General features: G+C 58.2%; 1 protein-coding gene across 1 annotated transcript in view; it reads left to right on the top strand.

Moving 5' to 3' along the window:
- The window catches only part of CLIC6 (chloride intracellular channel 6), a gene marked incomplete at its 5' end in the record, with an annotated part of 34,550 nt that extends 18,758 nt beyond the window's left edge, over nucleotides 1-15,792 (top strand). Inside the window, 5 exons of the mRNA XM_081138825.1 lie at nucleotides 10,805-10,914; nucleotides 11,416-11,541; nucleotides 12,128-12,234; nucleotides 12,756-12,937; nucleotides 13,803-15,792. Coding sequence (XP_080994951.1) covers nucleotides 10,805-10,914; nucleotides 11,416-11,541; nucleotides 12,128-12,234; nucleotides 12,756-12,937; nucleotides 13,803-13,964 — 687 coding nt within the window. The 3' untranslated portion in view covers nucleotides 13,965-15,792. The remainder of the gene's footprint in view (nucleotides 1-10,804; nucleotides 10,915-11,415; nucleotides 11,542-12,127; nucleotides 12,235-12,755; nucleotides 12,938-13,802) is intronic.
- Nucleotides 15,793-24,383: the final 8,591 nt, after the last annotated feature.

The following is a 24,383-nucleotide window of genomic DNA, read 5'->3' as shown; positions in this document are numbered from 1 at the left end:
GACGCATCTTCCCGTGGTGTCGAAGCGGGGAGTCAGGGGTATGGAGACCAACGTCTCCTAGTCTTTCCAGGACTTTCCTGATTTTAAAACTGAAAATTGTACGTTTCAGGAAACCCAAGTCCTGGGCAAGTTGGGGAGGTTTAGCCTCTGATAGGGGCTGAAATCTAACAGGTGACGTTTTCCAGCAGAACCTAAGTGGGGATGGACGCGGTAAAAGCTGTGGGAAGCCTGAATGTGCATCTTGAGGCCACTAGGGGGCACCAACAGCAAAAGAGTTAGAATCACCCGAAGTTGGTGGCTTAAAACAGCTCGCGTTGATTGTCCTGCAGTTCTGTTGGTCAGGGGCTTGACGTGGGTCTCACGGGCTAACGTTAAGGCATCGGCAGGCCCCCATCTCTCCCTGGGGCCCTCACGGGGAATCCGTGCCTTTGTCTTTCCAGCTTCTAGAGGCCGCCTGCATTCCTTGGCTCGTGGCTCCTCCCTCCATCCTCGGAGTTCATCTCTTTGACCGCTGTTCCCTTGTCAAGTCTTCTGTGAGCACAGCTGGGAGGGATCTCACTTAAAAATATATATTTTAGGGAGAGAAAGGGAGAGGTATAGAGAGATTCCTGAAACATCGATGTGAGAGAGAAACATCGACGGCTGCCTCCTGCACGCCCCCTACTGGGGATGGAGCCTGCAACCCGGGCGTGTGCCCTGACCGGGAAGCGAACCAGTGACCTCGTGGTTCATGGGTCGCTGCTCAACCACTGAGCCACGCCAGCTGGGCGGGTCTCACTTTTCAGGTAGCGTGTGATCCGACTGGCCCACCTGAGAATCCAGGATAACCCCCCCACCTCAGGTCCATAATCTTGACACATTTCAAAGTCCTGTGTGCCACGTAGGGTAACATATTCACAGGCTCTGAGTATTTGGATGTGGACACCTTGGGGGGGCACTATTCTGCCTACTGCAGCATTTAATAGTCTCAGAGCTTGTTCTTTCACATGCTATCACTGTCGCCCCAGGCCATGGCCAGAATGAGCTGTGGTCAAGGGTGGACTGACCTGGAAAGTCAACTGGTGGTATTTTCCCAGCTGCTTCTGAGAGTGTCCCACCGGCCCTCAACTGGTGCCCTTTCAGGGTCTGAAATGAGAAGAGCAAGTCTGAAAAGTCCTTTTTCTACAGCAGGAAATGTCCTTGCTTAGTGGTGAGTGCTCTCTGGGTGCTTTTATTGACAGCTGTTCACGGCCAAGGTCAGGCATCTGCTTTAACCTGCCTTAAAAAACTCCATACCCTACGTCTTGGCCACGCGACGTGGAACGTGCTCCATGGGCTGGGATGGCCTGGGCAGAACAGGTCCCACAGGCGCTCGTGAGGACACCTCGGCCTTGCTGCTCTGTCGGAGAACGGGGGGGCTGCCTGCTAAGGAGCGAGGCCTTGCAGGACGCCCCGGTTTCTGCAGGCAGATGCCAGACCTGCATGAGGGTGGGGGCTCCCCTTGTTGTTAATCAGACAGAAAGACTGTCTGGACCCCAGTGTGGGGTGGGGGGTGTAACGTCACACTCACTGTCACCTGTCATGTCCTCTCCCCTCCGCTTCTGCCCTCACCCAGCACAAGGGGCTTGCGTTTTATAGTCTCAGGCCAGCTTCTTTCCTGTCCCAGCCACTGTTCGTCCTCTGCATGTACCATCTGCTTCTAATATGTTTTCTCTTGTGACTGTGGATTCCTGCAAGTCCCCTCCAGCCCCTGCTGAAAAGAGGGGGCCGGGGGAACCAACAGACAGACCTTTCCCCTGAGGAGGGGCCCCCTGGAGCCAGGGGCCCTCCCTGTGCACATAGGCCAGTGTCCACAGTGAGCCGAAGGGGAAGGACTCTAGCTGACTCCTGGGTTCAAATCCTGCTGGGTGACCTTGGGCAAGTTACTCCACCTCTTTGTGTCTTCGTTTCTCATCTATTAATGGAGAGACTAAGAGTTCCTGCGTGGACTAGAATTGCTGTCAGGATTAATATAAGTGAAGTGTTTGGAGCAGTGAGTGGTTGAGAGTAAATGCCTCGTGACAGTTGCTGTCATCGTCACCATCGCCATCATCATTTTCTAACACTGGTTTTGTTTGTAACGACGTTTGTAAAGGACAGAACTGGAACCTGTGGTCTTAAGGCCTCCAGTGAATTATTTTGAGAAGATGCATCACTTCTTTTCAGAATGAGAGGTGGGAGCTGAGCTCCAAGGCATCGCTAACTGATGCTGAGGCCTCCGTCCTAAGTTCCCAGGACGCAGACGCTCCGATGCGCCGGGGTGTCTGCCCAGCTGCTGCTCACTTAGGGGACACCGGGCGGGTTTCTGTTCAAACCCGGACAGAGGTTCTTGCTCTGCTTTGTAACCCAAAGGGAAATCTGGGGGATCAAAGAGAAATTGTGGTTCTTGTTGGGAGCGATTTAGGGACCTAAAAATGAGGAGGTGCTGGCTGAGGGCCCTGTTGTGTGGTGGCCTTTGGTCTGGAGTGACTGTCACACCAGAGATGGGCCACTTTGCCACCTGAACTGAGTGTAACTGCTGTCCTGCCCTAGGGTGGCCTGCCAGCGGGAGGGCAAGGGCTGTCCTGTGTCAGGGGCTGAGTGACTTGGGCGCTCACCATGCTTGTCTCAAATCCCCCGCATTCCCACCCTGCAGGCTTGGCCCTGCCCACCCCCTCCCTCCCCCGGGGGGCTCACAGTTCTTGTCCTCAGTGTGCAAGGTGTCAGGGCCTCACCTGATTGATCACGGATTAACCTGTGTGATGTTCTGGTTGGGGAGGAACAAAGCCCTGCTTCCAGATGAACTGTGAGGACTTTAATACTGTGTCCCCTCCTAAAAAATAAGGCTCTTATCCGGGCAGATGATAGAGTGACCAATGGTCCCAGCTTGCCTGGGACTTTGGGGTGTGTGTGTATTTCCAGTTTGAAAAGCAGGACGGTCCCAGCAAACCAGGGTGGATTGGTCACCCAGAGTGTGTCATTTTGGGTGAGTGGGAAAGGAGCCCCAAACAGGCAGGCTTGGGGTGGAGGGGAGGGGATTTGGGGACAGATCAGGCGGGCGACACTCCTGGGCCTGCCGTGTTCTCGGGGGGGCCGGGTTCGTTGCTGTTGAAGGAATGCCATTTGCTCCCTGATGAGAGTCCTTGCGGAGGGACTTCTGTGGGCCTGGCCTGTGCCGTGGGCACAGTCGGGGGAGCAGGGTGAAGTGAGCCTGTTGCAGGCGCTCAAGGGAACAGTTAGTCACTCGTTCTGGACAGAGGTCCACCCTGAAGGAGTGTAACCAACAGGAAACAATTAGTAAACCGTTTGGTGCTAAACCAGGGAGAGCTGACCATATGGTAAACAGACGGCAGGAAAGGGAGACAGGAAGCTGACCAGAGTCAGAGAGGCACTCAGAGCGCAGAGCTCACCTTCCAGGCCTGACGCAGGGGCTCCGGGGGGGGGGGGGGGGACAGAGGTGTCCCAGGAGGGCGACGCGGGACAGAGGACACAGCGGCTGCCTGAGAGGGGGCGGCGTTTGAAGACAGTAACTGGCTTCACTGGCATATATTGCAAAGTGGAAAGGAAAGGCAGGAAGGAGGGGAGGAAGGAAAGAAGGAAAGACAGTGAAGGACTGACGGACAGGGAGGGAGGGCTAAGGAGGGGCTGGAAGGCAGGGGGAGGGAGATTACTGAGTTCCCGAGGGTCAGGCATCATTCTGCGTGTTTTCCACATAACGTCCAGTTGTCACCCACCGGAGAGGCAGTCCCCTGACCTTCCACTGTGAGTGAGGAAAGGCCTGCATTGGAATGGGGGGGGGGGTGCCTGCCCTGACCTCGTGCTTGAGAGCAAGGTGACTCGAATTTGTACCTGAATAGCCAGCAGAAGGATCTAAGGAAATGGCGTTTCATCAGGTTTCACCTGAGCAGGATTCAGGAAGGATAAGAGGGCCCAGAAATTTGAGACAGAGACCCAGCAGGAGGCCGGGCAGGGGGCTGGAGACCAGGGCGGAGAGATTTCAAAGGAGGAGACACCTTGCTGGGGACAGACCGATGATCAGGTAAAAGCTAGGACAGACCTGGTTTCCATCCTGAGGACCTGGACAGGAGCCGGGACCGTCACCTGGGTCTGGTCTGGGAGACAAGCGAGACCTCTGCTCATCGAATCCTGTTTGTGTCTTTGGGCAGGTTATGAGGGTCTCTGAGCCCCAGTTTCCTCATCTGTAAAATAGGGCTAGTAATAGAGCGTCCTGCAGGAGTCTGAAAGGGCTGAATCCCCCGATGTCTGTAATTGTTTGGAAGGATCCTTGAAACCAGAGCAGTGAGTGTTTACTGTTATTGGGTTTGAAAAATCGCCTTAGAAATCACTGATTTCGGGGGACATTTCCTTCAAGAACTCTGTCGTTGGACAGTGACGAGGTGAGCGAGGTTGTGGGTCCCCACTGTGTGATGATAACCTCTCTTCACGTGGATCTGCCGTCCCAGCCTGCTGAACCCCGAACCCCGACGGGGAGTGTTGCCTTCTCCCCACTGCGTGGACAGCAGGCAGCTGGTGACCGCCCAGGGTCCCTTAGTGCCAACTGCAGAAGTCAGAAAGGAGACCTGCTTTTTTTTTTTAAAATCTTTATTGATTTCAGAGAGAGGAAAGGAGAGGGAGAGAGAGAGAGATAGAAACATCAACGATGAGAGAGTCATTGATCGAGCCCACGACCCAGGCATGTGCCCTGACCGGGAATCGAACCCCGATCGCCTGGATCCTAGGTCGGCGCTCAACCGCTGGGCCACGCCCGGCGGGGCGAGACCTACCTTTTAACGTCTACAGGTGGAGGCCTCTGGTATTGTTTCTTGCAAGGAAAGCAGCCCCCTGAGGTGTCCGCCTGCGGGGGGCCAGGTGGGTCGGTGTCCTCTGGACCTATGCCCTGGAGGCTGGTGTGAGTACCAGATGCCAGTGCCAGGCCCGGGACCTGCTTTTTTGCCTCCTGGCTGAAGATTTGTTTGCTTGTGCAATTAAGAAAATGACTTCAGTTGTTAATTTTCCCTTGGAATAGGTATTGGAGGTGTTACTTTTGGGGGGGCGGAGGAATCTGGTTCTTTAAGGACGTTACGGTTTGGCATGAAAATCAGACAAATTGAGCCTTGTTAAACCGGACCCTAAATTCCATAATTGCCTGTTCTGGTGCACGCAGGTTTGGGAGAGTAATGATAATGTTGATGATTATGACAATAATCGCCACTTCATTGGTGCCCAGGAGACGCGGTGTATCACCCAGAGTCCCGCATGGCGTCGGTGTCTTTATCCCTGCTTTGAAAATGCAGAAACTGAGGCTCAGGGGGAACAAATGAATTGCTCAAGGCCACACATGAGTAAGAAGTGGGGCCCAGTGCCGCCCACCCAGTGCCGCCCACCCACCCAGCCTGGCTCAGGCTGCACCTTCCCGGTGACCGTGTTGCCTCAGACACAGGGGATGCAGCTTCCGAACGCAGAATTCAACTTGTCGGGCAAACGGAAAGAATTGCACATTTTTAATTTACAGAATTATTCAAAAGCAGGAAGTCTCAGATCTATTTAAAGGCTGCATTTTAAGTCAAACCAGGAGACTAAGAGGCCTGGGGAAGACTTTGCTGACCATGACTCAGGTGCTTTGCACTCTCCATATATCTGTCCCCCTCTCCCCGTCCTCCCCCATTCCTCACTCCCCCTCTCTCCTCCCTTTCCCCCTCCCCCTCCCTCCCTGGTGCGGGCCTGGTGCAGCCTGGTGCAGAGACCCTGGGTGCAGGCTGGGTGCAGAGACCGGGGTGCAGGGAGGATGCAGAGACCCAGGTGCAGGCAGGATGCAGAGACCCGGGTGCAGGCAGGATGCAGAGACCTGGGTGCAGGCTGGATGCAGAGACCTGGGTGCAGGCAGGATGCAGAGACCTGGGTGCAGGCTGGGTACAGGCTGGGTGCAGAGACCCTGGGTGCAGGCAGGATGCAGAGACCTGGGTGCAGAGACCCTGGGTGCAGGCTGGATGCAGAGACCTGGGTGCAGGCTGGGTACAGGCTGGGTGCAGAGACCCTGGGTGCAGGCAGGATGCAGAGACCTGGGTGCAGAGACCCTGGGTGCAGGCTGGATGCAGAGACCTGGGTGCAGGCTGGGTACAGGCTGGGTGCAGAGACCCTGGGTGCAGGCAGGATGCAGAGACCTGGGTGCAGAGACCCTGGGTGCAGGCAGGATGCAGAGACCTGGGTGCAGGCAGGATGCAGAGACCTGGGTGCAGGCAGGATGCAGAGACCTGGGTGCAGGCAGGATGCAGAGACCCTGGGTGCAGGCAGGATGCAGAGACCTGGGTGCAGGCAGGATGCAGAGACCTGGGTGCAGGCTGGATGCAGAGACCTGGGTGCAGGCTGGGTACAGGCTGGGTGCAGAGACCTGGGTGCAGGCTGGGTACAGGCTGGGTGCAGAGACCCGGGTGCAGGGGTGAGCAGCGACTGCTTCACATTTTCTGTCATAAGCAAAACTGTTCCACATGCCACGTGCTGATGGCTGATGACCTCAGGTCCTCAGGGACCACGAAGGTTGTTCATCAAACTCTTGAGCCAGTTGTTCGTACAATAGCCTTGTCTGCCCAGGGAAGGACGCTGGCCTGCATGGGCAAGGCCAGGGAAGACCCCGGGAACCTGGGGAGGGCAGCTGTTCCGACAGAAGGCTGAGGTCATTGTGCCAGGCCTGGAGGTGTACATTCGATGGCCAGTTCCCCGCGCATGGGAGGCCACTGTGTCTTCAGCAAGGGACACGGGGAGAATTCAGGGACTTTTGTAGGTGCGATGGGAGGGAGGGAGTCGTCTCCCACGGGGCTGGCTTGGATCTACCTCTCTGGCTGAGCTGTGTCCAGCGGAAGCTGGGCCGGCGGCCAGCAGAGCGGAGGCCTGGCTGGTCCTTCTGACCACATTGTTGTGCTCACAGGAGACCTGACCTGGCGGCCGCCCAAGGCCTCCCGTGTCGCTGACCCTTGCCTCCCTGGTCAGCTACTGTCTTTACTCAGCCTCGGTCCCTCCAGAACGTGGGCCCCGGCGTGGCCATCCGTGCTCCTTGACTTTCTCCGTGTTTCTGGACGGAGCCAACCAGACTAACTGCCCCCAGAGCCCTGCTGGCTTCCTGCAGGGCCTGGGATGCGTCCCCACACACGGGACACACTCCTTTCCTCTGTGGCTGAAAGTCGGGCATCAGAAAAGGGACACTTAGAATATTACCAACTTTTTTTCTCTTTTTTATTTTCTCTCCACCCCCAAATTGACTTTCGTTACGCTTGGGTAGAGTAAAGAACAGTGTTTACCATGTAGGCCCACGTAGAATTTTCTAGAAAGAAGGCAGAGCCAAGAAGGGCAGGAAGCAAGGTGGTGAGAGTGTGCGTGGTGGCCTGCTCTGGCGGGAGTGGGGTTCTGGGGAGCCACCGAGGATGTCCTAAGGGGTGATCACGGGTTGTCCCGTCTCGACCCGGTGCCAGGGGTCTGCTTGATCCCTCAAAGGCAGTGGCTGGTGGGAGTTGGTTAGTAGGAGGTGGGGACGAGAGTGGTGCCCCTCACGTGGGACCCAGCCCGGAACTGGAGAGGTAGGCCATTTGCCTGAAACAAAAAACACTAACGGGAAATGAAAAAAAAAAATCTGAGTGGAGTTAAGTGTGCCGAGTAGGTAGGAGGGGCTCTGATATGAAGAGGGCTCCTGGCCAGACGAGCTGCTGACCTTTGTAGTGACCTTTGGACCCTACACCCGGGCCTGGGGCCTCTTTGCGGGGGAGGTGGGTGCAGCCCAGGCCCCAGGCGGGGGACCCAGCAGCGTGACCACCCGTCTGGAAGGCAGCAGATGGTCTCAGTTGCAGAGGGAATTTCTCGGAACATGTCAGAGGCATTAGCGTTTTTCTTTTGAGAATCACCATCGCAGGCGCTCAGAGAAGCCTAATTTAAAAGGCAGACATGCAGTCCCGGGGTGTCCAAGTGCCCCGGTCTTCACAGGAAACAAAGAGGCTCTGATCTCTCGCCTTGATTTTGTCAGAAACGCACACAGAGCTCCCTGCAGGCTCCGAAGGCGGCGAGAGGTGCGGCCCAGAGTACAAACAGCCCGAGCGTTAGCCGATGGAAAGGAAAGCTTCCCCGGTCACGGCCACGGCGTCCGCGACTCTCTCCTAGTCCCCGCGTCTCTGTCCCTCTGTCCCGTCACCCGGCCGGGCTGCCCTTCCCCGGGGATGGGCAGTGATGGGCCCTGGAGCGGCTCTGCGCCTCCTCTCCGAGGGCACGTCCCGGCGCGGAGCCAGGCACTGAGGGGTCCTCCTGGCTCCCACCCTGGTCCCGTAGCCCCCCGTTTACAACAGACCAGGCAGAAAGAAGGTTTAGAGCAATTTAAGAGGAGGCAACGCGGGCCACGTAAATGTGGTGTTATTGGCGGCCACGCAGCTGGCTGATGTTGTAGAATCTGCTAGAATGCATGGCAGCCCCAGTCCACAGCGCCAGGGTCGCAATAGTCCCGGTCGAAGGCCCCGGGGGAACGTGTACAATCACAGCTCTCACCATGTCTCTGAGCTGTGGGTGCCGTGGCCGTGGGACCCCTGTCCCCCGCTCTGGCCACGTGCGTGGTCCCGGTGCAGTTCTGGGAAAGAGCCTGATAAGACGTCAGGTGACAAAGGCAGTTTGTATTTTTTGCGGAATGTACTGCTCCTACCCTGTTGGCTGTCTCAAGATGCAGCTGTCGGGATTTGGGAAACGGGGAAAGAACCTTTTCGAGGGAAAACACTGGCTCAGGGTTGAGACTGTTAAAGAGACAGGAAGGTCAGAGGCCTGTGCAGCCGGTTGTTCTCTAGGTGCCCCTAGGACAGCAGCTCCCCCAGGGAGGCCGCCTGCCCCACTTAGAGCCCTGTGTCACCTCGGCTGCATCCCGACGGCCAGGCGGGGCTCGCGGGAGGCGGGCAGGGGACTCTGCAATGTCCAGGATCCCCGAAGTTTGGAGACAAGGGGGAAAGAGAGAGAAAACAGAGCCCCACTCTGCAGTCTTGCCTCAGACTCCCCCGTGCTCAGTGTACCAACGAGAAAAGTAGGAGGTTTAAAAGCAGGGGAACAAGCCGGGGCCGGTCTCGGTATGTGGCTCTGTGTCCCTGCGCCTTCCTCGCCCTCCCCCTTCTCGGCTTGACTCTGCCCCAACCTGCAGCAGGTAAGAAAGCGGCCTGGTTTAGGAGGGATCCCAGGCCTGAGCCTCTGGGTCTTTTACAGACTCGGCTTTAGAATAGAGTGAGCAGGAGATGGGCAGCCTTCAAAAGGGCCAGGAGGGGGTGGAGCCCGGAGGTGGGGATGGCCTCAGGGGGCCAGCAGGGTGGGGATGGCCTCAGGGGGCCAGCAGGCTGGGGATGGCTTCAGGGGGCCAGCAGGCTGGGGATGGCTTCGGGGGGCCAGCAGGCTGGGGATGGCCTCGGGGGGCCAGCAGGGTGGGGATGGCCTCAGGGGACCAGCAGGGTGGGGATGGCCTCAGGGGACCAGCAGGGTGGGGATGGCCTCAGGGGACCAGCAGGGTGGGGATGGCCTCAGGGGACCAGCAGGGTGGGAATGGCCTCAGGTGGCCAGCAGGGTGGGAATGGCCTCGGGGCCAGCAGGGTGGGGATGGCCTCAGGTGGCCAGCAGCCTGGGGATGGCCTCAGAGCTTCAGCAGGGTTGGGACGAGCGGGAGCTACTTCTGGGCCCGTCTGCAGGGGAGCTGTCCTGACTGCTTGGACACTGATGTCAGGACCCATGTCTCTGAAGCCCTCCTTTGCTTGTCCAGTTTTCCCGACCCATCTTTCTTCAATTCCCCAAACAGTAGCTCACTCTGCCTCTCGTCCGTCTGTTCGGGTTCTAGATACAGTCAGTGCCTTTTCCCCAACTTCCTTTTGACGACACGGGGCGTCCGTGGGCGTCGTGGGTTGAACACGGCTGCGTTTGTGTCGCTGGTGTCTGGAGATGGGCGGGTGGGTCCAGGCTGCCTGCTGGCCTTCCCAGCCTCATTCTGTCAGCACCACGACCTCGTCAGAGATGTGTGACGTGAGAGACAGGGCCGAGGAGGACTAGTTTCGGAACCGCCTTTGTTAGTCTCGATTCCGCCGCCTTGTTCTCCCATCTCCTCTTGTCCCCGACACCTGCCTTTCTCCTCTGCCGGGGACGCATGTTCAGTATACTCTGTGCCGGTGTCTGGGGCACGTGACCTGTGCGGGGATGTGACCTGCTTTGGGTCATCAGAGAGGACGCGTTTCATAACCTTCCACCCTCGACGCCGACGGTGTAACAATCTCCCTCCTAAGTGCAGTCTCTCCCCATCTCTCTGCCACCGTGAGTCAGAGGAGGGGATGGAAAAGCTGTGTCCTGTCCAGGGGTCTCAGAGGCGTGTGCTCCAACGCTCGCCTTCCCTCGCACAGCCCAGACCGGGAGGGTGGCGTTTCTTTGGGTTCTGGTCTGTTCTGGTTCAGGCTGCTGGTCTGTTTAAGCAGGATCCCCCCTGAGGGAGACGTGTGTGGCTTCTGCACAGGATCGAGAGCTAGAGGAGGGCGGAGCGTGTCTTCCTTCGTCTTTGGTAACAAAGGGAGTCCCTCTCACCGCTCTCTCCCTCGGTAACCTGCCCTCAGAGTCCCCGTGTGGCAGGAAGTGGGGGTGGGGATGGGGGGTGTCCTTGCCCCGCTCCCCTCACCCCCACCTTGGCCCGGAGGCTGAGCGAAGTGTATTTACAGGACCGTGACCTCTACCAAAAACTCACAGTGACCCGGGTGCACGCACTTGGGAGCCTGGCGTTGAGCGCCGTGACTGGCCCCAATAAGTGGCCTTGCTTTCTCCGCTGTAGGCTGGCTGTGACGGCGAGAGCATTGGAAACTGCCCGTTTTCCCAGCGCCTCTTTATGATTCTCTGGCTGAAGGGCGTTATATTTAATGTGACAACGGTGGACTTGAAAAGGTAAGACAGGGTCTCTGCGTTATTGAAATAACTACTTAGTTGCACACGCACACACATGCATGTACACACGCACACGTGCGCACACACGTGCACGGTACGATGCATGCGTGATCACGGGCACGTCCATCCCCGGTCAGGACCCTGCACTGCCCCTGAGTGCGGGTGAGCAGGGATTAAGGGACCGGATCGGGTGTAATCAGGAGGGAATAGGAGTTGGGGGCCCAGAAGGAACCCGCTCTCCCAGTTACCGGTCAGCTGTGAACGTCTCAGCGGCAGTGTGGGCGCCGCTCCCGGCTGGTGACTGCGGGGAGAGCTAACTTTCTCGCCTCCACGCGCAGAGAAGGGCCACACGGTCGCCGCTGGTGACATTCCCTAGAGGCCCAGGCTCCTCTGAAAGTCTTAGGGGTTGTTTCCCTCAAACGGGGAGGACATGGCTAAGCCTCAGAAATGAACCTAAATGCCGGTGGCTGCAACCAAAGCTACCGTCCCCCCCCCCCCCAGAAAACCTGCGGACCTGCAGAACCTCGCTCCCGGAACGAACCCCCCTTTCATGACCTTCGATGGTGAAGTGGAGACGGACGTGAACAAGATCGCGGAGTTCCTGGAGGAGAGATTGGCCCCCCCGAGGTAGGCCCACAGCCAGCCTTGCAGCCTGGCGTCCCCGTGGCCCCTCACAGCCCTGAGGCTTGGCTTCCTGTGTCTGCTTCTCTGTGGCGTGGTCGCCGCTTCCTGACTGAGCCCGTGGGCGCCACAGCAAACGCGGGGCACAATTAGAAACTTGAGCGAAGGCGGGGGGTTTCTTTGCTCCGAACCTTCGGGTTGGCCAGTGGGGTCTGACAGCAGGACGCGGGGGAGGCTGGCCAGTGCCGCCCGGTGGGCCACGTCTTGGGTACTCGGCTGGAAGGGAAGGAGTGTATGTAGCTGCACCTCGCCGAGGAGTAGCTGGACCTGGGATGGAACCTTCCAGTCCACCTGCATCGAGCAGGGAGGGAACTTAGACAGGGAGGCGGGTGGGCCCAGCTGAGAACCCCCAGTCCCCACCTTCCTCCCTACACCACCTGGCTCCGAGCTTGAAGATAGACGCTCAGGAAAACCTTCGAGGAGACGTTTTCATTTCTATGTCCACTCAGGGAAAGAGACCCCCCCCCCCCCACTGTGTTATCCTAACTCAAATATCGCTTATCTGTGTCATTCCAATTCTGAATTTTTCAAGGTACCCTAAGCTGGGGACCCAACACCCTGAATCTAACTCTGCCGGAAATGACGTGTTTGCCAAATTCTCAGCGTTCATAAAAAACACCAACAAGGATGCAAATGAGAGTGAGTCCCCGCGTCTCCCTGGGGTTTTGTTTCCAGCGGGGCCCTTCCCTCGGCTGGCCTCTGGTGGTCCTGTGAGACCCCGGGAATTCTGCCCCATTTCACAGGGGGAGGGGCCCGTGTCTAGAAATAAGGAGCCATCGCCTCCACGTGGCACTTGGGCTGATCTGTACGTGGGTTTTGGGCACTGAGTGCTTCTTCTCGAGGTTGGAAGCCAGAAAACATTTTAAAGGGTGAACTCATCACCGCCAGGCACGCTCAGCTGTACCCGGGAATCAGTTTAAATGATGCCGCTGCTGGGCCTGCTTCAGGATAGGATTTCCATAGAGACTTTCAAAGAAGTGAGTGAGTTCTAGACACAGCCGTGTGGCGTGGACAGCAGGGTGGCGTGGACAGCAGTGTCCTGTGGACGGCAGGCGGTGTAGACAATTATTTTCCAGGGAGTGAGGCACGTCGACCGCCCCCTTGGCCTGTAGGTGGCGCTGACCCGCCGGCCGCTCGGCCTTCCTTTCCCTCCCGTCTAGTCTACGAGAAGCAGCTGCTCAGGGCCCTGAAGAAGCTGGACGACTACCTCACGAGCCCCCTGCCCGACGAGATCGACGCCAGCGGCGCCGAGGAGGCGGCCGTTTCGGGGAGGAAGTTCCTGGACGGGAACGAGCTCACGCTGGCCGACTGCAACCTCCTCCCGAAGCTCCACATCATCAAGGTCGGTCGCGCCTCCCGCCCCGCGAGCCGGGCTTTGTTTTATGTGGTTTTGACCCGTTTTGGCCGGACGGGATGGGAGGAGTCTGGCCCGGCTCCGTGCGAGGCGGCCAGACCTGGGTTCCAGAACCGTGGGTGTTCTCGGTGTTCTTCAGACCCCTCGAGGCGCCTGGGCGCGTGGCCCCGGCCCTCGTCCTCCTGCTTCTCGCTCCAGGCCCCGCGGCCTGAGGAGAAGCCGCGGGAAAGCCCTTGGAGGGAGCGCGTCGGTCATGCTCGGCGTCTCATGCTCAGGCCTGGACGTGATGGGCAGGATCTGCGAAGATTAAATGCGAACTCGGCCTGGCCTGTGTGGCTCAGGGGTCAGAGTGTCGGCCCGCACACCAAAGGGCCGCGGGTTTGATTCCCGGTCAAGGGCACATACCTGGGGTGCGGGTTTGCTCCCCGGGCCCGGTCGGGGCGTGTGCGGGAGGCAGTCAGTCGATGTGTCTCTCTCACGTGGATGTTTCGCTTTCTCCCCCCGCCCTCCCTTCCACTCGCTCTGAAAAGCAATTCAGGTGAGAATTAACCAAAAAAAAAAAAAAGTGATTGCAGCCGGTGGTGGTGACGGCCAGGGTGAGCCGAGCTCTGCCCAGGGATGGCGGAGGCCGGTCCTCGGTGGTCGGCACCGACCCTGCAGCTGGGAGCAGCGGCAGCCCTTTGGCTCGGCCTCTCCGGATCCGCCATCCTGTCTCCCCAGATAGTCGACCATGAAATAAATGTCACGGGTCGTATGTTATTAGGGTTTCAAGACACCCCAGAGAGCGGATGGTCTCCTGGAGCTGCCCGCGTTGGTGGGTCCCCCCCCCCGATTATTTCCTTTTTGTTTTCAGATCGTGGCCAAGAGATACCGAGATTTTGAGTTTCCCCCCGAGATGACGGGCATCTGGAGGTACCTGAGCAACGCCTACGCCCGGGACGAGTTCACGAACACGTGCCCGGCCGACCAGGAGATCGAACGCGCCTACTCAGCTGTGGCGAAAAGAATGAAGTGAGGCGGGGCTTCCGGCATGTCCCCGGCCGCGAGCCGGGCTGGGGACGAGCGAGCGCCCTCCGTGTTTCCCGCAGTAGCCCTCCCTGGCGAAGGCACGCTCGCGCGTCCTCAACGCCGCCTCCCAGGCGATCCGCCCGACAGCACGCGGCTCGAGGCCTTGTGACGGGCCAGCGCGCTCGTGCGTCTGGCGACACCGCGTCCCGTCGTCCACACCGATGCGCCAGGTCATCCTCACCGATGTCTGACTTTCACTGACGCTGTGACGCCCGACATTCAGGGCCTGTGCTTTGCAGTTTAAGTTCCAAAGCAAATTAGGTTTGGGTTCAGTTCCTCCTTCGATTTAAAAAGAATTTGCCTGCCTCTGATTGTTCTCATAATCATGGTTAGCTCGCTTTTCGCCTCTAAAATAGGTCTGTAATTTTTTTCAGGATGAAAAGACTGTTTTTGTAATTATGAAATATCGCGTGGCTATGTTAACATTTTAAGACGATGCCAGAGAGTCTGAAGGTGGGAGAAAAGGGTCACCTGAAATTTCACTGCCCTGAGATAATTGGGGACCACTTACTGGTGCATCTCTTCCAGATCTCCCCTCCCTCCCTCCCTTCCCCCCCCCCAATTTCACTCCTCCGTGGTGTTGCATTGCTGTATTTTGAAGGACTGGTGGGGGGACCTCTTGGTGATGCCTCGATGATCACTGTGAGGACCTAGAACAAACAGACAGATCTGGCCCCGCAGGGCCAGAGAGGATGCTTGCGATCGGGTTTCTCAGGGGTGGGGCCCCGTGGAGTCCACAGATGGGCAGGGACAGCAGGGACCAGAGGCTGCGGGTGGCCCCGCCATGCCTCTGCCCACCTGGGTGATGCCACTGCCTCTGGCTCTGGGGGAGGCCGCGGAGAAGTGCCGCCCACGTCTCTCACGCCAGCCTCCCCTCCCGCGTCTCCTCTCGCTCCCGCCCTTCGCACGGGGCCCCGCGCTCAGGAGGACTCTGCGTCAGCTGCAGGTTGGAGAACCTCCCTGCTGGGCTGGAAGGTGGATGGAGCCCCCCTAGATCTCGCCTAACGGCCGCTCCCTCTCTCGGCCCCAGCGGTGCACCCGTCGGGCGACGCTGGAGGGTGCGGCCGGCCTGGTTCTTGCTGCTTTTCTGCCCTTTATCACGTCATTTCGAGGCCAGGAAGGGAAAATCCAGAGATTAAATTCACGGTGACTGCTCCGGCAGTTCTGGTAACCGGTCGGGTGGGGAGGAAGCGGGAACTGCTGACTCGGCAGAGTTTTCTGGTGTATCCGTGGCCCCCCCACCGCCCTGCAGCTGGCCCCTCAGCAGCCGCGGGGGTGGGCTGGGCGCCGGGCCCCAGCGCGAGGCATGGAGGACGTGGGGGGCTCCTCAGACACCCATCGGGACCTCCCAGGGCTTAAGCATCACGGCCGCTGTGCTCCTCTGACATCTGCACGCGTCTTACCCAGACCCTCTCTCGGTGGGTTGTGGCTTGTGGTTCGTGCTAAAATGCTCATTAAAAACCGTATCCATCAGCTCTGTTGGCCATTCGCATGGAAGAGAGTAAAAGGCATTAACGTGGCTTCTGGGGTTTGGTGAAACGTGTCCAGTAAGAGAAAGTCGTAGTGTCTGCCGCCCGGCCCGCTGCTCACGTTTCACATCTGGGCAGGGCCAGGCTGCTGACCAGCTTTACAGAGTCACGTTAAACTTGGTAAACGAACTGACTACCGTTTGTCGCTAGCACTCACTTTGGTAATTTTAGGTGTTAACAATGACCTACGTAAGCTCCCTGTGCCTTAAAAATTAAACAAATAATAAAAATGTTTGCGTGGAACCGACGCCTTTGTTGGTTTGTTTTCACTTTGCATTCTCGGCGGAGCTTTAAGGCGGAGGGAGGGTGGGAGCGAACAGAAACAGCCGCCGTCAGGGCGGCGAGAGCGGCCTTAGCCGGGATTGGTGGCGTTTGGCTCGGAGAGTCTGGGCGTGAAGTGCGCGCCACAGAGGCCTTTTCCCGGGGCCTCGGGAGAGGCCAGGGAAGACTCCCGTCACCTGTTCCTGTCCAGGCGGCTTCAGTAGGGGCCCTGCGGGGTTTTGGGTTAAGAACACTTTTTTAATTAAAGCGTACTTGGCACAGATGTTATACTAGCCTCAATGTGCAGCACCGCGATGCGACGCCGACGTGTCTCACGGTGTGATGTGGTCGCCATGGGAAGTCCGGTGGCCGCCTGTTGCTATGCAGACCTGTTGCGACACCGCCGACTGTCCCCTGTGCTGCACAGCCACAGACTCCGTTTCTGGTGTCGTCATGGGGACATGGACAGTTCTGGGGGGTTCCCTGCCCTGCCCCCCCACTGTCACAAGCCCCCCAAAAATTGCTCTTACGTGGGAAAGTGGGAAATAGTCCAAGGCTGTTTGGCTAGCATCAAATCTTTTTTAAAAATATGTTTTTATTGATTTTAGAGAGAGAGAGAAAGGGAGAGAGAAACATCGATCAGCTGCCTCCTGCACGCCCCCCGCTGGGGATCGAGCCCACAACCCGGGCCTGTGTCCTGACCGGGAATTGAACTGCGACCTCCTGGTTCATAGGTCGATGCTCAGCCGCTGAGCCACGCCCGTCGGGCAGCAACCCTAATTTTAACTAGCGGAGAGCGACATACTCACCTCCCGGGGCTGGTTATTGGAAATGTGCGTGTTTCAGGGCGTGTGTGCGAGGACCTCCAGGCCTAAAGGGTGCTGACTCGACTTAGGAAGCGAGAGTGACAGGCTCCTCGATGACCGATGTCCCCGAGGCTGGCAGGGCCGGGGGCAGGCGGTGTCTGGAACCCGGAGTGTTCTCCTCGGCACCACAGTGAGGAATGGCTCCTGCAGGAGACTCACTGAGTGTCAGTGTCAATCACGTCACCGTCCTAACTGTCACGTTACTGTCCCCTGAAGATAGCCCTGGAGGACGCCGCTTTTCGTCAGTGGCTCTGTGGCCAGTGTTTCCTAGTTGCCTTGGCCCTGAGGGTTATTCTCTCCCTTGAGGAGGCCCGAGAGCTGCTACCTCCTCGCAGTCAGGGATGGGCGGAGATCCCGTCACTGAGGGAGATCCCCACCTGGTGATGCGAAGAACAGAGTAGATGCCACCCGACTGGGAAAGTTCTGACCCATCCCGAAGGCAGGGAAGGAAGAGTGGCTGTGACGGCCACACGTCCTCTCTAGGGAGACCTGGGCCGTCGAGCCAACGCCGGGCTCTGGAGCCTGCGACTCCTGCCTCCTAAGAAAGCAGCAGCCTTCGGGGCCCGGCGCCCAGGGGAGCAGCCGAACTCAGCTGGGCTCTGATTCCGCGGGGACCCTGGCCTGGCTGTTTCAGGGCCAGCGCTCGCCCCATCAGCTTCCCAAGCTTGTGCTGTCTGGTCAGTGTCCTCCTCTTGCAGCCTTTCAGTGAAACCCAGTCTCGCCTGGGGCTGAATTCTGGTGAGTCCAAGGTTTGAAAAGCAGTCATCGTGTTGACATTTATTGCCTGAGATCTCGGGGAGATTATAGCATTGTGGGTGACACAGGAGGGGTATTTTAGAGCATTTGTGCTCAGGTTACTTTAGAGCTAAAAGTAACGCTAACAATCCTACAAGGAACATTTTAGCTGAGGAACCTGGAGAGCTAAAATTACCTGTCCCAGGTCCTTTCTCCGCCTGTGACGGTGCTGGGACCGGTGTCCACACCTCCTGATTCATTGTTGGGGACCATGGACCCAAGGTGGTGCTTCTCAAAGTGTGGTCCTCAGCACCCACACCACCTGGAGCGTGTTAAAAATGCACATTCTGGGGCTCACCCCAGACCTGCTGACTCAAAGGCTCTGGGATCTTTTAGCAGGTTCGGGAATTCTGGTGCTTGGTCAAATTTGAGAACACTGCTCCGTGGAACGTCAAATCGAACCTCCTGGGGGTCGGGTCAGTATTTTTCATCATGTGTGGGGAGTCTGAGTGCCGAACCCTGGTTTCTATCACGCTTCCTTTCCTTTATCATTCTGAGCGCCCACCCCCATTTTAGGCACCGCGTGGATCAGAAGGAGTGTTAACATAGACGCTTCCTTCACTAGCTGATGGGACGTCAGGGCCTAGAAAAGGGAGTTTCATGCGGATGTGTCGGGCGGAATATAACTGGTACTTGAATGACACGGACATCAGGGCCACGGGAATCCAGGGGCGCTTTGGGCTGTGCGGAGGAGGTGGGGAGCGTCAATGGGGAGGGAGGGTTGGCCGGCAGGTGGTGGAATCTGGCCTGATGAGCTCGGGAAGCGGCAGCAGGAACCTGAGAGTGACCAGGCCGGAGGAGAGAGTGTGCTGGAAGTTAGGAGGCCGAGTTTCTCCCTTCGGTGGAGGACCCCAAGGGTGCTGGCCTCAACAGCTCAGGGGAAGGGATGGTCGGCTCAGGTCCACGCCCAGCGATCCGCTCAGAAACCTCTCTGGTCAGGGAACAAGACAAAGTATTGTCAGACGTCTCTCCCTACAGGCCTCAGGCAATTTGGCATGAGCCGGGGGGTTGGGAAATAGCTGCTCCCAGGGCCACCTCCTTGGGCCAAGCTGGTTTTTGTTGTTTGTTTGTTAAGAAAGAGCTTTGGGCTGATTCTGAACTTGGAAGAGAGTCCAGCAAACAGCAGGGCTCACAGAGACTGAGTCACGAGTCATGAGTCCGGAAGGGCAGACTCAGGGAGGCCGGTCTTCCTCCAAACGTGGAGCGAGCTGTGGGGTTGATTGGCTTGTTCCTCAGCTGTACTTTCAGATTGTAACTAAAATCTGTGCTCCATTCCCACCTGGATCACTCTGCACACCTGGATCACTCTCTACACCTGGATCAGTGTGTACACCTGGATCACTGTGTATACCTGGATCACTCTGTACACCTGGATCACTGTGTAAACCTGGATCACAGCCCTAGGGAGATGCTGGAACTGGTGCTCACTGAGGATTTGGGCTGGGAGCAGGGGAGCAGCAGCTGCGGCCCTAGAGCTCCAGGCTCACAAGCAGGAGCCTGGAGACACATACAGCCCCCCTGTTCCCACCCATTTCCCTGTCCTCTCCCCTGGCTCCAAAGCGTGGTCACTGCTGACAGCCAACCATCTGCTGAGAGAGCTCGACCAGTCACTGACCTCCACAAGGCTCTGTTTTCTGATTTGCAAACTGAAGGTCATGACCATGAGGACGGCACAGGGTAGTTATGATGGCTCCATAGGCTGTTTGTGTGAAAGTGGCTCATTAAGGCTTTACACACATTCATTATCTTTCCGACTGTGACCCTGGGCAGCTCCAGGGGAGGGGGGAAGATTGCAGGGCTCCACCTGGGGAGGAGGGGCCAGGGCGTCCCTGCTGGTCCACGCGTGGTGGACAGTCTCAGCTCGCTCCCCAGGTCTCGGCCAGGGAGAGCCCTTGGAACCGACAGGCAGTGGGCACGTGATGGACACTCCTGTGTGCCCAGCACCACATGTCCCCTCTCCCTCGCGACTGTGGAGGTGGTGCCACATGAGCCCTCGTCCTGCAGAGGTAACTGGAGGATCCGCTCCCGGTGACACAGCTGGTAGGTGGCACAGACAGGCTCTGAACCCCGGCTCGTGGTCCTCACCCAGGGCTGGACCCCCACTCACATGATCTGCCAGGTGCCGGAGCTCGGGGACCAGCCCACAGAGCCTGCTCTGCCGGCTGGTTCCCCAGGGAGAGTGCCTGGGGCTGGTTCACCCCCTGGTCCCCTGCCACTGGCTCCATCCCTGAGGCTACAAAAGGGACTCACTGTGGTCACCCACTCATGACCCTGGGCACACACAGACAACACGCACACCCCACCCTCAGGATTCCTCTGAGAGCCTCACCTCTGACCTGAAAGGCTCTGGGGGTCCCTCTAGCCCGGGACACCTGTGACAAACCTGTCCCCAGCTGTCTCAGTTTGTAGGGGAGCAGTAACATCGTGCCAGAAATGGGGTGGCTTAAAATACAGAAATGTGTTCTCTCGCAGTCTGGAGGCCTGAAGTCTGAAACCGAGGTGTCGCAGGGGTGGCTCCTCCTGAGGGCTGTGGGGACACTGTGTCCCAGGCCCCTGGCCTGGCATGTGGTGGCAGCCAGCCGGTGGTCCCGGGGTCCTGGGCTGGGGCAGCTTGCTCCCGTCTCTGCCTCAGTCCTCACACGCCTTCTCCCTGTGTCTGCGTCTCCTCACAGGGTGTTCTTCTTCCAAGGCGACCGGTTATGACAGACCAGGGACCCTCCTACTCCAGCATGGCCTCATCCAACCTGTTATATCTGCAAAAACCGTATGTACTTGCAATCAAGGGCGCCCCTGAGGACTTGGAGTCAGCATGCCTTCCCGGAAGGGGACTCAGTGCCCCCCAACACTGGCTTTGTGCAAAGTGGCCTGCGGGTGAGCTCCGTGCGTCTGGAGACTTCCCGGGACTGCGTCAGTTGAGCGTCGAGGTTCCTCTTGCCTGGGCAGCAGGGTTGAGAGGCGACCTCATGGCATCTGTGTAGCTGCACCAGCCAGGTGACACCTACCTGGAGTGAGGTCCTCGGGCCTCTTGTGTCGGAACCAGGTGGGGTTGCTGGGGTTGGATTCTTAAGTAAAACCCAGCTTCTCGGTGGGTGAGAGCCAGGGACCTGATTAGTAAGCAGGTGTCATGGGTTGAACTGTGTTTCCCCAGGTCCTCAGAATGTGACCTTCTCTGGGAGCAGGGTCCTTGCAAATGCCATCAGTTGAGATGAGGTCACTCTGGAGAAGGTCACACTCCACTATGACTGTGTCCTCAGGAGAGGAGACAAGACCCAGGGACACACAGGGAAGACAACCCTGTAAAAACAGAGGGACACCAGGCACAAGGTCACGTGATGACAGAGACGGGGGGCACTTACTGTGCTGGGAAAGCCAGACGGTCCCCACGTACCCCAACCCCAAGGCGCTGAGGTTATGAATTCTGCATGTTTTTCCATAAATGCCCCAGGCTGCGCCTTCTCGTCCTGCGTGGGGCTGAGGCTCAGTTACTCAGAGGGTGGCTGGCGGCTGCCTGGGGATCTGTGTGAGGTCACACGGGCTGCCAGCTGCTGTGACTTATGCCCTGACCCTGGTCCTCCGCCCGGCGCTCTCGGGGCTCCCTCTGTGGGCCTGGCTGGTGCTGCAGGGCCTCCCGGCAGCCCCGGCTGTGTTGGCCCCTCCGGGTTCCTGCCGGGGAGCGCTCCCCGCCCTGGGAGGCTGGTCTGCAGCAGACACACGGAGTCCAGCCTGCCCGGCATCGCTGAGGCTCAGGCAGGTCACCTCACTTTTTTTTTTTTTTTTTAATATATTTACTGATTTCAGAGAGGAGGGAGAGGGAGAAAGAGAGGAACATCGATGATGAGAGTCATCGATCGGCTGCCTCCTGCATGCCCCCGACTGGGGCTTGAGCCCGAAACCTGGGCATGTGCCCTGACCGGGAATTGATCCAGTGACCTCCCGGTTCATAGGTCGATGCTCAACCACTGAGCCACGCCGGCCAGGCAGTCACTTCACTTCTTGGTGCTTCAGTTTCCTCGCCTGTGACAGGAGGCCCTGGACGGCGGCGATGCTGTGAGCGGTTGTGCGGTAACAACGGGGTTTCTCTCTGGAGGCAGCTGCGTGGCTTCTGGAAGCTTCAATGCTCCTCCCAGAGCTGGAGGCCGACCTGTGGCCCCATAGGACACTGTCTGTGCCACGGCCAGGGCTGCCCCTAAACCAGGCCCTGGGCTTGTCTCGGCTTGACGTGTTTCCATTTTCGATTGAAAATTAAATTTGGATGGACTCCAGGTTGCCTGGGCCATGGCCAGCGAGCTGAGTAACTGCAGACAGGGTGGGGTCACCAGGATTTGGTTGCTGGACGCTTTCTCGCTGCGGTTTGGGCAGCCTGCTCCCCCTGGGCAGCTGTGTCATCTTAGGACTGGACTTTCCAGAGCGTTCGGTGGCTCTGGGATCTCCTGGAAAGGGGGTGCTCTTGGACGAGGTCCGCGGCAGCGCTGGGGCTGCCTGCTGCCCTGAACCCCTCAGCCCATCACTGTCCGGGGACACCCACCTCCAGTGTCTGTCACTGCACCCCTGGGCTGCCAGGCTCCCCTGCTCCCCTTTGCGGTCGTCTCCACGCCCCCCGGCCTTGAGCCCCTTTCAGAACTTTGTGTGTTTATTTATGTAATCTTTCATTTTTTGGTGAATTTTCACCCAAGGATATTTTTCCACTGATTTTTAGAGAGACTGGGAGGGGGTGGGGGGAGAGAGACATGTCGATGTGAGAGAGACATCGATTGGCTGCCTCCACACGCGCCCCGACCGGGGTCTGGGGGTTGAGCCTGCAACCCAGGTACGTGCCCCTGACCGGAAATCGAACTCGAGACCCACGGTGTGCGGGCTGATGCTCTAAGCACTGAGCCACACCGGCCAAGGCCATTTGTATGTTTATTTAAAAACTTTTGTAGAGGTCAAGAAGTCCCTGACCGTGCCAGCCCAGAGCCCTACACCAAAGGCTCCTGGGTCCGAGACACTGACTGGTTTGCTGGTGGATAGAGGTGCTGGCAGCCCCTGGGGACTGGGTTGGGGGTAGAACGGGCACCTTTGCCCAGCATGTCTGGGGCCTTTGTGCTGTGCTGGGCCATTGGCGTTGGAGGCAAACAGAGCCGATAACTCTGCAGAAAGTCACCAGGCCATTCATGCCCTTGGCACCGAGCCTAGAATTATAACCAGGTCTCGGCTTCTTCAAAGCCTCCTGCTTCAGACTTTCCAAATAAAACTGAATATCGAGGGCAATTACCTTCCTCTCTCCTCTTGATGTGCGAAGGAGCCAGCGGCTCAGCCGTTCCTTCAGGAGCCTCTCGTTGGTTCGGAAGGTATCGGCCCACGGAACCTGTTAGCTCAGGATCAGCAGGTCGCCTGGGCCTTGACTGGAGAGGAGTCGCTATGCTCCGGGTTAATCTTTTCCTCTCTTGCAGACGCCATGGGCGCGCCAGACACTCCGCCCGCCTCCCTTTCGGGACCATTGTTTGTGTCCCATTTGCTGGCTCTACTCGGAGCAGCCTCGAGGGGGCAGCACCCGCCAGTGTCTGGCGCGTCCCCAGCGTCCCGGGGCTGGCGGTGGGTTTGGTCCTGGCCTCCAGAGGGGGCGATTATTGGATCCCTGGTCACGTCGCCTTCCCGGGAGTTTCTCTGGGCCTGACGAAAGCACTTCCCCTGCAGGGAAAGCAGGAGCCCCGCCAGCCTCCAGTCTCCTTCTGAGGAGCTGTGAACATGACCAGACCTATTAATGACTTAATTGGGGCTCTGGGCTTTGAAGGTGGAAAGTGCTGTGTAAGTGGCCAGGGCTGTTGTTTCTAGTCTCGGAGCTTTATCAGGCTCTTCCCAGTGTCTCTTTCAAGTCGTCAAGTTCCCTCCGGCAGCCTCGGGGGACACAGACAGCTACCCCCAACCCTGTGGGTCCCAGGTGAAACCACTGGCAGGCGCCTCCTTGACCTTGAGCCCCGCTGAGCTGCCCACAGTGTCCCAGCAAAGGCTGAGTCACACTGGGTGTCCCTCTCACTGCTCTGAGTCACGGTCCCCTGGGGAGGCGGAGGCCCTGTGGGGCGGCGGGGGCGGGGGGCTGGCTCATTAGAGGCTCTGCTTGGCTGACACACAAGGACACTGGTGTCTTGGTGGCTTTGTGGCCCTGTCCATGGCAGAGGGCATCGGCCACATAACTGAGCAGCAGCCGTAGGGAGTGAAGACAGTCAGAAACCCCGTGAAAACCCACTAGAAAGACCGAAAACTGTTCAGCACCCGCGCAGTGGATACTCCTGGTCGGGGGCCCTCTGTGCCCTGTGTGTCCGAAAAAATAAAACCCTGGTGATTTTCCCTTGCTCGCCAATGAGAGAACCATTATGATTTAACACAGTCGTTCAATAAATTCCATTGAGAAGTTTTCGTCGTTTTTCAATTAGTTGGGTGTTTGTGTGGGTCCCCTTGTACCCCACACTCCACAGGGCACGTGAGGGGCGGCTGAAGCTCTGGGGAGCCGTGGACGGCTGGTGATCACCCGGAGAGCTGGACGTGGAGAGACTTTGACCACTTAACTGTTACCTGCCACCCTCCCATGTCAATAAAAGCCTAATCTCGCCCCTTACCTAAAGCTGAAGCCTCCGGAATAACCCGTCTTTGGCTTAGAAAAGGCTCAGAGCCAAGGTTCCTGACCCTGGCTGCATGTTGGTACCTCTCGGAAGTTTCTAGAAATCCCGATGTCCCAGACCTCGTGAACTGGAATCTCTGGAAGTGCCACCAGTTCTCAGAGTCCCGTGGAGCTCCCAGGTCGTCCTGGTGTGAAGCCAGGGCCCAGAACGGCTGCCTCAGTGGGACGTGAGGCGCGGGGCCTGGGATGCCGCAGGGCCTGGGACTCGGGCAGGTGGCACAGGTGGAGGCACAGAGGAAGTGCCAAGGGTGGGGCAT

This window comes from Miniopterus schreibersii (assembly GCF_964146895.1).
Source record: "Miniopterus schreibersii genome assembly, chromosome: 5".
Classification (NCBI taxonomy): Eukaryota; Metazoa; Chordata; class Mammalia; order Chiroptera; family Miniopteridae; genus Miniopterus; species Miniopterus schreibersii.
This window is presented reverse-complemented; position numbering and strand designations above follow the sequence as displayed.